General features: G+C 51.3%; 1 protein-coding gene across 1 annotated transcript; it reads right to left on the reverse strand.

The window, feature by feature from the left end:
• Positions 1-4,558: 4,558 nt before the first annotated feature.
• LOC123368806 (blue-sensitive opsin) lies at positions 4,559-13,076 on the reverse strand. Its single transcript, XM_045013912.1, has 5 exons — positions 12,716-13,076; positions 9,566-9,734; positions 6,354-6,519; positions 5,379-5,618; positions 4,559-4,690 (listed from the first exon to the last, which is right to left on the reverse strand). The coding sequence occupies exons 1-5, from the start codon at positions 13,074-13,076 to the stop codon at positions 4,559-4,561; spliced, it is 1,068 nt and encodes a 355-aa protein (XP_044869847.1).
• Between the last annotated feature and the right edge of the window lie 568 nt (positions 13,077-13,644).

The raw sequence follows: 13,644 nt of genomic DNA on the forward strand, positions 1-13,644 counted from the left end.
CAGGGTGTGAAAAAACACCCTCTCCAGCGCTGCAAATTGCGGCGCTGCAAAGCGCCAGTGTGGTCAAAGCCCCAGTGCTGGAAGCACGGCTCCCAGCGCTGTACGCTAATCCCCACAGGGAGGTGGAATACGGACAGCGCTGGGAGAGCTCTCTCCCAGCGCTGGCGCTCTGACCACACTCGCGCTTCAAAGCGCTGCTGCGGGAGCGCTCCCGCGGCAGCGCTGTGCAGCGCTAAGTGTAGCCAAAGCCTTAGAAATTTAAAGATGTAGGATGCAGAAAATGAAAGGCATCAAAGTTTCATAAGTGCATGCACAGATGGCAACGCTTTTAGTAGTTCACTGGGAGTATGTGGGGGTCATTTCAGCTACCGCTGAAATATGGCTGCAAATAAAGTGCAGATGGGGAGGGACTGCTCTTCTGTGCCAGTGAAGCACCATCCCCTGGAGTTGCTGGTACTAGTCTCCACTGAACAGAGTAATGGACCACATGACCCCATGGTCTGATCTGATGTGGCAGTTCCTGGGTTCCTGTGCTGTGTGCTGAGTCTCTTTTGGTAATAGCCAGCTGTTCATTGAAACCCTTGTATTAGGATAATTATAACAAATGGAGAACAACAAGGTCTCCAGGGCCCAGTTCAACCATTGATGTAACTGAAAACAGAGGTTTGGCCCCTTATGCTTTGGGGATCCGAGTGTTTTGTAAGACAGGCATGGTCCACATGTTAAATATCACAGACACAACAGCCAGTTATACACCTGGAAGGAACGGGAGCTAGAATCCCTTCGGTTTCCCCACACCAAATCACTCAGGCCTCTGCTGCTTATTGGAAATATTGCCCAGCTGGTAGCAATAATTGGTCTTTTATCTTCTGTGCCGGCTGGCCTGTCGAGGGTGACATGAGCATATGTAACCCCCTGGTCAGTGTATGCTACATGTCACCCTCTGTGCTTGATACACAGAGGATGCTACAGCTCTCAATATGCTAGTCTGGCTCTGTAGTGCACGCTTTTAGCCCTGGAGATCCCCGCTGTGTTGACCAAGATGGCAGCTGTCACACTAGACCCATTAGGAGATCCCAAACGGCTTGCCAGCTGGCCCCTTTGGCTGAGTTCCAAGCGTGGCTCCCTCTGGAACCCATTGATGCTGCTGCAAGCATCGTCCAGTGGGAGGCGCTCAGGAGCAGCACTTCCCAGAGGTGCCTTGTGTGTGCACGCATCCACAGTGAGTATATGAAGTAAAGCTTGGGGAAGGGCAGTCACTGAATCCTCAGGAAGGTCTGGCTACCTCCCACCATAGAGGGGAAGAGGGGAATAAATTTGACCCCTGATTTCCCTTTCCATGACGCAGAAGCCCCCGGCCAAGGAATCAGACAGACACACCTCCCTTCTTTGTGCTGCTGGTGTTTATTTTGGGTTTGTTTTTAATCCCTACTGCTCAACTTTACAAAGTCCTCACGTCGATACGTTGGTTTATGTATAAAATATATACAGGAAAGCACTGCAGGAGCCATCGCGCCCTCTAGAGCCGGGCCATGCAAGTGAAAGAGTGCTCCTCTCCTTGGAGGGGCACGATAGGGTCGAGAAATGTAACGATTTCCAAGTACATGAGCAAATATTTACAGGTGCCAAGACAAAAAAATATATCTCCAGTGTCGTCTCCAGGAGAGCTGGGAGCAGCAAAGCCCCCTTCACAGCTCCATTTGTTATATTGATTTATAAAGACTATGTATATCGATTTTCACAGGCCGTGCGTCTGCCAAGGATGCACAGCTCTGACTTTCGCTTGTGCTGGCAAGGGGTCGCAGAGACTGCTCCAGCCATGGATTTTGACGCTCCAGGTTCTACAGCGTTATGGAACGATGCCTCCGAAACACTCCCGTGAGCTAGAGTAAATGCCACACAAACGGGGAGTCCATTCCAGGTGAGGGGTGGGAGGAATCCAGCCTGGGCTTTCCCCAGGACTGTCCTGGTGTTAATGCAATGGAAGCAGGGCCGCCCAGAGGATTCAGAGGGCCTGGGGTCTTCGGCAGCGGGGGTGCCCCCGCCGCCGAATTGCCGCCAAAGACCCAGCACTTTGGCGGCGGATCCCGGGGCGGAAGGACCTCCCACAGCAGGTCTTTGGGGCACTTCAGTGGCGGGTCCCGAAGCGGAAGGATCCCCCGCCGCCAAATTGCCGCTGAAGACCCGGCACTTCGGCAGCGGATCCCGGAGTGGAAGGACCCGCCGCCGCTGAATTGCCGCTGAAGACCGGGAGCGAAGAAGCTCTGGGGGCCTGGGCCCCGTGAGAGTTTTCCGGGGCCCCCGGAGCGAGTGAAGGACCCCGCTCCAAGGGCCCCGAAAAACTCTCGTGGGGCCCCTGTGGGGCCCAGGGCCTGGGGCAAATTGCTCCACTTTCTCCCCCCCCCCCCCCCCGGTGGCCCTGAATGGAAGCCTAGGAGATGTCTTTGCAGGTAAAGATCTTCATTTGAGCTGCTTAATTTATTTGGAGCAAATAGGAGAACCTGGGCTGGATTTCTGTGCCCACCTGGAATGGATCCAGCTGGGTGATGTGCAAGTCGTTACAGCTTCTAATGGGATTTGATGGTCAGAATGGCTTGTTAGAATGGGATGCCTTTAAGTAGCCATGAAAGGTAGCTAAACCGGGTGTGAGGTTAAAGGCAGTAGCCACCAAATGCTGTTCACTGACTCATTGTAACACAACTGAAAATGCTGATCTCTAAACTAAACCCTGATGCCAGTGAACAGCAAAATCCCCACTGATCTGAATGGGACTGGGATTTGTCCCTCCATGTCTTCAAGCTTGTGGAGAGCGTAACATGGATTAAATCTACAGCTGAGCAAGGGTTTCCTAGTACTTTAGCTTGAGGCACTGGGAAAAACTACTTGAGTCTGGGTCTGGCTTAATCCCAATGTATTGCATCAGCTCTGCTTTGCTCTGTTCTGCTCAGAAATGGTGCAGAGGGAGGCGTGCTGCCCTGCATGCAACCTCTCCAGTCCTCGTGCAACAGCTTGGGGTGCAGCCAGGCAAAGAAACAAGGTAGCTTCCCTCCCAGCCCCTCTGTGAGTGAGAGGATGGGGAAGATAGTAAGGAACAGAGAGGGAATTACAGACCACAGAAACCTGCTAGTGAACTGCTGTTGTGTTCCGTTGCAGCTTCCGACCAAGGAGAGAGCATAATGCCAGTAACCATGAGCTCTGGGGAGAATGCAAGGGATGGATGTCTTCCCATCCTGCATCCACTCACACACACGTTTTCGGACCCGCATACATGCAAGTGCTTTTACTTGTGCATGCATATATTTGTAGACTTTTGTATACACACACAATGTTGGTATGTGCTCACACATACTCGTGTCTCTACATACACGTAGTACACAAGCGCTTTAGGCAGGGGATTTAAAGCTAAACCAGAGTTTGCGCTCCCCACGTTCTTAGTACTGGGTTGTCTTCCAGGATCCGCATTACTGCTGAGCTGGACTTTCCCTCTTGCACGGAATCATTTGCAGTGGTGCCTGATGGTAAATACACTGAAAACTCCTGCAGTTCTCTGACCATTAAGAGCTATGCTCTCTCTGCTAGCAAGTTATACATGCTAGGACGCATCTGGCATGACTGTAGGAAAGCGCAGTACCCACAGCAGCTCCCACTGGCATTGATCCTGAATTATCATGGTCCGCTCTAGTGGACTGAGAATGAGAATGGGAGCCAGGAACTCCTGACTTCTAATCCCAGCTCTGCCACTGACCCCTTCTGTGGCCTTGGTCACATCACTTCACCTCTCCATCTTGCCATCTCTGCAATGGGTATAGTGATGCACAACCCAAAGGGGTGTTGTTTTAGAAATGGAGCCACAGCAGCAGCCATTGAGGACTGAAGCAGAGCTAAGAAATGATGCTGCCGGTGTGTTATAGTTCTAAAAACACCCATCAAGCACCAGGGTGCTGGACAACTTCCCCTCCGTTATTGTATGTTACCACTAGGGCTATTTCACTCCATGTGACACAAGCTGCATCACAGAGTGTGACCCATGGGCAGCACAGCTCAAGGGGTTAGCTTCTGGGGCCACTCTCTCACCAAAACTCTTCAGCCCCTGCCAACCTAAATCACGCTTTATTTCCTTAAATCTATGTGCACAAGGGGGCAGGAGGTCATGAACAAGTGAGCGCAAAGGTCTGCACAAGTTGGTGCTGGCTTTGCATGAGTGTGTGCAGCAGGACATGCAAGGGTTTGCGTGAGAAGGCTCAAAATTCATTAGTTGATATTTGCACAGGTGGCTGCTTGCACAAGTGGTTTGCATATGCACAAGTGAGACTTTGCATAAGTGGGTTCCGTATGTGCACAGCTATTTGCAGGGAGGGGCCACATTCAGTATTGACACCACTATTTTCACAGGGGAGGGCTCTCCTGTGCACACCTGAACAGATGTGATATGTGATGATGGAGTACAAGGGAGTAATTGCATGAGACAAGTTTGTGGAGCAGAGGATACATGGGTGCGTCAGTTTCTACTTCTTGATCCCAGAGCGTGGCAGGTCCCCAAGTTCAAACTGTCCATGATCTATGCTGGTGACACTTGACTGGAGGAAACAGAAGATACCTCAGTCTTGCTCTGGGATACGGTCGAGGAAACGTCATCATCCCCAAAGGGGTTCTTGCCGCAGCAGATTGTGGTGATCATGCAGTTACGGAACTGAAGGGAGAGAGAGAGCAGTGGCACCTTTGAACAGCACATACATCCACGATGGCCAGTGGAGCCGTCCCTCTGATCACCAGACAAAGAGCACTTTGCTGGGTTACATATAACACCTCGCCCACTACAAAGATGCTACCACCCCTGTGGTGAAACGTGGCAGCTGTTCCAACTGCACAGGCAGCACTAAACAAATTAAGGCAGAAAGTGACAGGTACCAGATTCAACTGGAATTTGTTCTGGGACTGGAACAGCAGGGGGGGATGCTATTAGGCAGGAGGAAGCTGCATCTGCACAGCTGTGGTGAAGCTCACGACTGGAGTAGCAAGAAGACTGTAGGTCAGAATCAAGGTGCATTGGCAGCACCAACACAGGACTGGGGTAATAGAAGGGCTGTAGGTTGGGATTGAGGTGCTTTGGCAGAGCAGGGTGGTGTCCCAAGGAGTGGAGTAGCAGAGGTGCTGCAGGTCAGGATCAAGGTGCATTTGGAAAGCTGAGTAGAGGGAGACCAGGGATGGAATAGCAGGGGGGAAGCTGCAGGTCAGGACTGAGGTGCATTGGCTGGGAACGCAGAACTGCGAGAGCAGGGGGTGCTATAGGCCAGGTTCAGGGTGTGCCCTGAGAGTCCTGCGGGAGGCCTAGGACAGGGGCAGCTTTGGCAGGGAGGCTCTGGCCCTGGGAGTCTCACCTGTTTGTTCATGAGGACATAGATGACGGGGTTGTAGAGAGAGGAGCTCTTGGAGAAGAAGGCAGGCACTGACATGAGAGTAGCGGAGAAGTCCGCCCCCTTGTTGGTGAAGATCCAGAACGCCACCAAGGCATAGGGTGTCCAGGCCATGAGAAAGCCTAGAACCATGAGGATCACCATGCGGGTCACCTCCCTCTCTGCCTTCTGGGTGCTGGCCGACTCCTGCTGCTGGGCGGCTGCCTGTGGGAGGAGGAGAGGGCAGTGAGCCAAGCAGCGCATTGCAGTGCTGAGCTGTCTCCCTCCAGGCAAGCTAGAGAGAACTGGATATCTGACATGGCTGGAGTCGGGGAACAGGGAGCAGGTCTGAACCCCTTTGCTGGGAAAGCTGACCCCTGGGCCGAAGACGTTTCAGTTCGTATTGCATTATGCCCAGAAGGGAATCTAACCTCTGCTCAGAACCTGGACTAGATCTGGAGCACAGACTAGATTTACACATGGAACGGCTCACACCCAAGGCAGCACACACCCAGTCATAAAGTCCAGCTGATACTCTCTTACCTGGAGAAAGGAGAGGATGAAACAGGCACACACCTGGCCCTGCTTTGTGCTTGCAGAGAATCATCCCTGCTTTCGAACCCCCTGTGAGGCCCTGAGCCCCCTCACCGTCCGCTGATAAATTATGGGTGTGAAGTTTTACATCTCTTGCCTCTTTGCTAAGCCTGGGCCTGTCTCCAGAGGAAATGGGGTTGTGAATAGAGATAACACCGGGGGCGATTCATAGATTCCAAGGCAAGAAGGGACCACTGTGATTGTCTAGTCTGACCTGGCCATACACATGCAGGCTTGTATTGCCCATCAGATGGTGCTGCTGGTGCTCCAAAGAGCCTGTTCTCCAGCTGAGGACCAACACCCTCTATCCCCTCATGCTCCTTGCCTCTCTTCGTCAAACCCTGAGCAGCTAGACGCATAGTCTACCTCTCGGACTTTGCATATGAGCCGCCCGTAGGAGAAGAAGATGACCACCACCGGGATGATGAAGTGGACCATGAACATGTAGACGACGTAGGATTCGTTGTGGTAGTCAGGGTTGAGGGTGTAGTAATCTGGGCCACAAGAGCACTGCATGCCCTCAGGAATGTATCTGCCGAGTGAGAGAGCAAGCAAAGCAGAAGGATTAGGTCGCGCATTTCACCGGGCCCCCCCGTGTGCGGCCTGTGGATGGGGTTGGGTTGAAACTGGGGAGGTGACCTAGAGTCTCTGTGTCTGCAGCAAGATGTCTTGCCCATGGGCTGGAGAGCCTGCGGCTAAGCCAGCCCTTGATTACAAGATGAGCCCCACAGGAGAGCAACCAGGTGATTCCAGTATAAAAGGCAGCAGGCACCTGCAGGCAGGGTGTGTTTGAGAGAGTAGCTGAGATGGCAGGAGAAAGCCTGGCAGTAACCCGGGGAAGCCCAGAACACAGGAGGTTGTGTGGTGCTGCAGCTGATGGAAGAAGCCATGCAGAGAGCACGCCTGGCACTACAGAGCCCAAGCCAGGTAAAGCCTGTGGGTGGGCGCTGAAGAAGGGAAGATGGGGAACTTTGTGTGCGTTTGGACTTTTGAGTTCTGGTTTTGGACAAACTCCGTTGCCAGCCTGAGGAGAACCGGGGAAGAGTGAATTCAAAGGTTCACTGGAGCCCGATTGAGTTCTTAGATGGGCTTGGATGAAGGGGAAGTAGAGGCAGAACAGCCACAGAGGCAAACCTCGCCAGGATGGGGCTCTCGGCAGGCAGTGAGCAGCCGCAGGGCTGCATTAGCAGCTCCCTGAGCCTCTGAGAATGACAGCACCAGCCAAAGCCAATGGCGCTGTGGCCAGGCATTGTGTGTGCTCCTTCCAAATTTTTCGGCCCATGCCCTTCAGTCCTGACCTGCAGCCCCCACCCTCTGCTATGCCAATCCTGAGCTCCCCACACCCAGCTCTGCCAAGGCACCCCTGCCGGCCTATCGGTGTGAGGCAGAGGTGCATGCTTCCCCATGGGGCTCTGCTGAGCCTGCTGCACTCCTTCCCTGGGTGATGGGAGCCGCGGCGAAGCACCGTGCCCCAGTGCCAGGCAGCCTGGGAGAGGATCATGCAGGGACAGTGATTGATTCAGGAGAAGGCGGCATGTTTGCCATTTGTTCTGCACTGACACATTGCACTTGGACATGTAGACATCAGTTTGTTGTGACAGACGCTGCCTCCCATGGGGAGCAGGCTGTTTATTCCTGTCCCTACAAGGCTGAGCATTTGGCTGCCAGGTGCCACCTGCTCTTTCTCCTGAGGAGCAGAGATGACGGGGAACCTACTATGGCTCAATGCAGGTATGAACTCTGAGGTGTCCTGGATTCCCTGCTGCTGAGGGGTTGCGTCCCTGACCATCTTGGCTAATAGCCATTGATGGACCTATTGTTAGTACCTGTTTAAATTTTTGCCTGTAGAATAATACTCTTTCCATAGGCTTTTCAGAGCATCCTATAGAATTCTATTGGTTTCATCCCTAGTCAGTTCTTTAGTGCTTCTCCATAAAGAGAGAGATTTTCAGGAGGGCATGTCCCAAACTAAAAACCCCTCTGATATTTCTTAGTTTATCAGATTTTGGGTTTCTATGACTCAAAAGCAGCTTTGTCACTTTAATAGCTAATGTCCTGATCCCTGCAGAGTCATGTAAGTAAATTGACTTCAATGGGTTTGCTGCCAGGAGTAAATGTAAGTCTTTTTCAGGACCAGGTCCCAAATTTGTGCAGCAGGAGGGCTGTGGCGAGGGCAGTGGCTTTACCTGTGCTGGAGGGGAAATGACAAGTGAATTCATGTGAAAGGCACCAGATTGACAGCCCTCCTTAGTGCTCAAGTCCTGTGTCTATCCACAAAGCCTATACAGCAGAGGCTTCCCATACTGTGCTTCAGTCCTGACCGTCCAGCTCCTGGCCAACATGATATTCGGGCTCAACTTGAAACGATAGGGTCCATGCCACGTGTAATCTTAATCTTAATTCATTGGTTTAACTGAGATTTACTGTCATATGTAAGGATTAGCACTGGGAGCTGCCGTTGCAGGATTGGGTCCCTAACTCTTCTTCACTCCGAATTCTGCTCTAGCTAGGTTAGTCTGCAATGACTGCTGGAATGGGGACAAGCATGTGCACGGCTGGCTCCCCAGAGGAGAACACAGCTGTTCGACGGAGCACAGCTGGTGGCCTATGGCATTAGACAATTGCATTATGAGCAGACCGTGCTTCCTCCGAGCTCACAAGCAAGTACAGAGAGTCTCTTCTCTCTTTGTTTGGTGGCCTGGGCTCCTTTGTCCCTTCCCCTCTGTGGTAGCCAGCAAAGAGCGTGTAGGTCTGTATTTGCCCTTGCCACGGTTAGTTCTCACTTCCTGTGGTTGGGCTGATGCACAGAGCTTTCAGGACAGGAACAGCAGGGGAAGGGGTTGCAGGTTGGGATTGTGGTGTCCCAGCAGAACTCTGTGTGGGACTCAGAACTGGACTAGCAGGTGGTGATGTTGGGCCAGAATGAAATGCATTGGCAGAGCTGGGGTGAAACCCGGGACTGACTATCAGGAGATGCTGAAGGTCAGGACTGAGGTGGTGCATTAGCAGCGCTGTGTGTGGGGAGTCTATACAGGAATAGCAGAGGGGGCAGTAAGGTAGGACAGAGGTGCTTTGGCAAAGCTTTGTGAGGAAGCTTGTAATGCCCAGATGCAGGAGGTTACATTTTCAGGAAGGATCCCGAAGCTCATCATCTGATTCTGCTCTCATTACCGCTGGCGTAAATCAGGAGTAAGTCCATTTAAGTCAATGGCATTACCCCAGTATAAAGCCAAGGTACACAGATCAGGTTCAGATCCATAACTGCTTTTCCTCCCTTGGTATCCTGCTGTTAATTGATTTATCTTGTTAGACTGACCTCACACTTGGTAAAGCAGCCCCCATCCTTTCATGTATTTATAACTGCTCCTGTATTTTTCACTTCATGCATCTGATCAAGTGGGCTCTAGCCCACGAAAGCTTATGCCCAAATAAATTTGTTAGTCTCCAAGGTGCCATAAGGACTCCTCATTATAATTGCTTCTGTGCTTCAAAGCTAATGCATAGGGGGGCGCCTGGGTATTTGGGATTCGAGTATTTAGACAGAGGTGTAAATACTGTCTGTGTTTCGTATTACTCACCTGGACCAGCCAAACAGGGGTGGAGCAGCGCAGGAAAAGGCCATTGCCCAGGTAAAACTGATGCCCATCAAGGCATGGGTGGCAGAGAAGCGGAAGTTGCCCATGGGCTTACACACCACGATATAACGCTCTATGGCCAGGACGACCAGCGACCACAGGGCAACCTGACCTGGGGGAGAAAGAGACAGACAGGGCAATCTAACATGAGTGAGCTGTTAAAGGACTTGGGGGACGAGAACTTGTCCAAACCTGCTCTTATCTGAACAGAGAGGAAGCATGGTCTGGTGGGTACAGTACAGGACCAGGAGTTGGGTCACGGGGCTGAGTTGGACTCAGTACCCTGCAGCCTCCCCATCTCACCATGGCTTGAGCAGAGTCTGCCTTTACAGAGCCCGAGTCTGCCCCCCAAATGACCATATAAAGCGCCCAAGGGCCAATATGAGTCTCTAAATGTCTTGTTTAGGGCCCTGGTCATTTGTCATCCCCTAAAGTCAATGGGCCAAATCTTGACCTGGTGTAAGGAAGCACGGCTCAAGGCATGAAACCTTGCTTGCACCATGTCTGAACCTGTCCTGATGGCTCTAAGAGTCTAAATGGGTATTTGGTATGTGTTCCCACTGCAGGAGAATGAACCCGGGCAGGTCCTGGTGTGTTTATTTATCAAAGGATAATCAAACCTTAGGGGATTATGAGCCTTTAGCCTGTGCTATAAGCCTGTTAATGCCCCCAGCATGTGCTCATCCGCTGATAGCTACACCCTCTGCTCAGCTTTCGTGAAGAACGGTAACTCTTGCTGCTTCCCTTTAGTATACACTTTCTTCTTCCTTTCCCCCCCAGGTGGGCCCCTCCTTGTTCTTTGCTGGGTAGAAATGGAAAGCCTGGATAAGACGGAGGGCCTGAAAGAGTGTGAAAGGTTAGAAGCCGTTGTCAGGCACAGAGATGGGGTTTTCACGGAAGGAATTAGTGATGACACTAAAGTGGCCCTTCTTCTGCTCCCTAATATAGACCCGGCCCCATTTCCAATCCCTGGCATAGACCGGATTCGCTGAGCCTCTTTTCCTGGTGGCAGGAATATCCCCATTGCCTCAAATGTATTCAGGAGTGAAAATTACCCAGTGAATTTTTAACCATTTTTTTTAAACTCCTAGCATTGATTGCAAACTGTTCCCTTCAAGAATTTGCTCTCTGAGCTGTGTTCGGTTGGCCGGATAAGTCACCAGGTATCATCTCTCTTTGCTGGTCGGATGAGCGCAGAGATGTAAAATTAATTCATGCTGCTTGGAAATGGATTTTTTTTTGCAAGCCAGTTGTGCCACTGAGATTCAATCGCAAACCTGCCTGCAGGAGTGAAAGATCAAAGAGCCACGAATGTGGTCAGATCAGCTGGGTTTGAAAATGCCGCTGGATAGTCCTGGGAAAATTTCTGCACTACTTGCGCAGCTCTGCTCAAAAATATAGACTGAACCCTGGTTCCACTCCTTGAGACTGACCATGTCATTCTTCCTCTTCTTGAGAGCAACCACATATTCCTTCAGCTCCCGGATACACAATTAACCTTCACTCTGCTCCCAGATTTAGACCTTTTCTCCTCTTTCATAAGCACCAAACTCCTCTTCTCTAGCCCAGAGGAGACTCATTTTCCCTTCCCAAATACGGATGGGCTCGTTCTATCCTCTGCTAATACTGATTGGCTCTTCCTTCTCCTCCCAAATACTGACCTGCCCCTTCTCTTGTATAAAAAAACCTGCCCTTGCTCCAAACTGCAGCATCGCTGCTGTAAGACGCATTGCTTTGGACCATTGGTTTTATGTAACAGTGAGAGCATCTTCCGCTGGGACAATTTTACATGCTCCTGGAGTCTTACTATTGCACCAAACATTTTTTGTATTCCCCTGGTTATCGATGTCTTCAATTTCTCCACGTAACGGGAACAATGTGGGGTAAGTTTCCCACGTGCTGTTCCCCATTCTAAAAGAACCACCCTAAGGGAATTTGAGTCTCTTGGACCTTTTTAGTCCTTGACCCTTCTGCTGAGGCTACCGACAAGGGGGCCCAATTAATGTTGGCTATGATGCCGCCTGCCAGGGGATAAAGACCCACTTACCCACCCATTTGACGCAGACCGCTGACTCAGACTCCGATGTGGTACTAAGGTCTGGCCGGGTTTGACATGACCTGGCATAGCCCAGGAAGTAAACGCCTTCATATTAGGGGGCGGTATTCAAACCTGGGCATCTGCATTCAGGTGCTCAGTTCTGTACATGAGTGAGTGCTCCCAGCAGCACTGCAGATGCTCAAATGCACCGGTGAGCCACCTAAACCAGATAGCTCCAGGTCAGACTGTGGAAGGAAGAGTCATTTTCAATCAGGCCGCCAATCAGTGACCTGCTGGGAGGGGCTTCCGCACAATTTTCAGCAGGGCTCATTCTAAACAGTGGGGGAGGATCTTGCGAAGACCATGGCAGTTTCCAGATTAATCTCAAGATGTGCTTGACTTTGTGTGGACCCCAGCGATGGGCTCAAACCCAGCCCTTCCCAATTCAAACACCCCTGAACTTTGGGTCCCAGATCCTTAGCTGAACTTTGCAGCTTGGGCTGATTTCTTTTCATTGCCACCTTTCTGAAACTCCTGACGTGGTTGCAGTCGTCACGGGCTTCCAGGACCATTTTTAAAAGTCCCCAATCTACTTTGGGCCCAGCTCGTAGCTTGTCACTGCGCTGGTTCTCAAGTCACTGTGCCATACTGATGTGGTACCTTTGCATTACAGTGCAACATCACCCTTCTGGGAGTGGCATCATGTACTGATGCCGCATAAGACATGTCTGCACTGCAATTTGCAGTTAGGGCTGTCATAGCTAGCTTAGGTACCAGAGCAGTGAAGCCGTGGCAGCACGGGGCTGTACCCGGAACCCTGGGTAATTACTTGCATGTCTAGCCCGTGCTGAAACACGCACTGTCTAGCCTACTAGTGCAGCCAAGCATGTTTCAATGGGGAGAAACAGATTGCATGCAATCCATCTGCCTGGACAGCATGCTTCCAACTGGAAATAAACCCAGGGCAAACTAGACCTTCCTTCCTCGAGCCAGGCAAGTGCATGCATCATTCCCCCTGTCCTGCCCGCCCCCAGCTCCCCCCGCTGAGCTCTTACCTCCCAGCGTGGCAAAGAAGCCCTCCACGGCACAGCCTATGGGCCCGAAGATAAAGTAGCCGTTCCAGGCCGTGTAGAAGGTGACGGTGAAGCCAAAGCAAGCCATGAAGAGATCCGCCACCGCCAGGTTGACCAGGATGTAGTTGAGTGGCTGCCGCAGCTTCTTGTGTTTGAAAGTGACAAGGAGGGTGAGGAGATTGATGGGGAGCCCGGTGAAGATGAGAAAGAAGATATAGCAGCACACGATTCGGTACTTCCAGGGTTCGGCTAGGTAATACTGTGGGTACTCAAAGGGGCTCCGCACCAGCCCTGTTTTATTGGAGAGCGGCACATAGAAATTGACACCTTCTGTCCCGTTCATCCTTCTGTTATTTTAGCAGCTGCTCTTTATTATTTAATTGTTTCTGTCTCTTTTCAAAACCAATTTAATTTTATTGTCAACCTCAATAAAAAAAAATCTCCCCACCCCCAACAGAAATCCTTAAGAGAATGCAGAGCTGGTGTGGTGTCCCTCATCTACATCCCAGGGCTGGCAGCGCCAGGATCCCATGGGGGTTTTTATATCCTTCGCCCACTTCTGCTGGAGTGGAGGAGGGAGTGAGGGTGGCAGGGGAGGATTAGGGTCTAGGCTAAGTTTGTATGACAAGGACAACGGGATTGAGAGGGGCTGATGGTTTAAGCGCCTTCTAAGCAGCTAGTTGGCCCCAAAACCTGCCTTAAGGCGTATTAATTTCCATTAAGTGTTTAATATCTTTGAAGGAATTTGGTTTATTTGGAAGTGAGGTGAGGCAGGAGCAGAGCGGTAAATTGGCAGGTGGTAACCAGGAAAGAATGATAGGTAGGTAGAACGGTATAACAGAGACAGGAGTATTGGAGAGGGATTTCTGTACCCACTTGAATTTGAACTAAATGATAGCCCTTGTGACTGC

This window comes from Mauremys mutica, chromosome 4, assembly GCF_020497125.1.
Source record: "Mauremys mutica isolate MM-2020 ecotype Southern chromosome 4, ASM2049712v1, whole genome shotgun sequence".
Classification (NCBI taxonomy): domain Eukaryota; kingdom Metazoa; phylum Chordata; order Testudines; family Geoemydidae; genus Mauremys; species Mauremys mutica.

What these genes read in the sequence shown, in the direction of transcription:
- LOC123368806 (XM_045013912.1), bottom strand. Translation starts at nt 13,076, where the DNA reads ATGAACGGGACAGAAGGTGTCAATTTCTATGTGCCGCTCTCCAATAAA. An exon ending in CTTCTTTGCCACGCTGGGAG is followed by an intron (nt 9,735 to 12,715) that starts GTAAGAGCTCAG and finishes TTTCTCCCCCAG; the next exon opens with GTCAGGTTGCCCTGTGGTCG. An exon ending in TCATATGCAAAGTCCGAGAG is followed by an intron (nt 5,619 to 6,353) that starts GTAGACTATGCG and finishes CTCCTCCCACAG; the next exon opens with GCAGCCGCCCAGCAGCAGGA.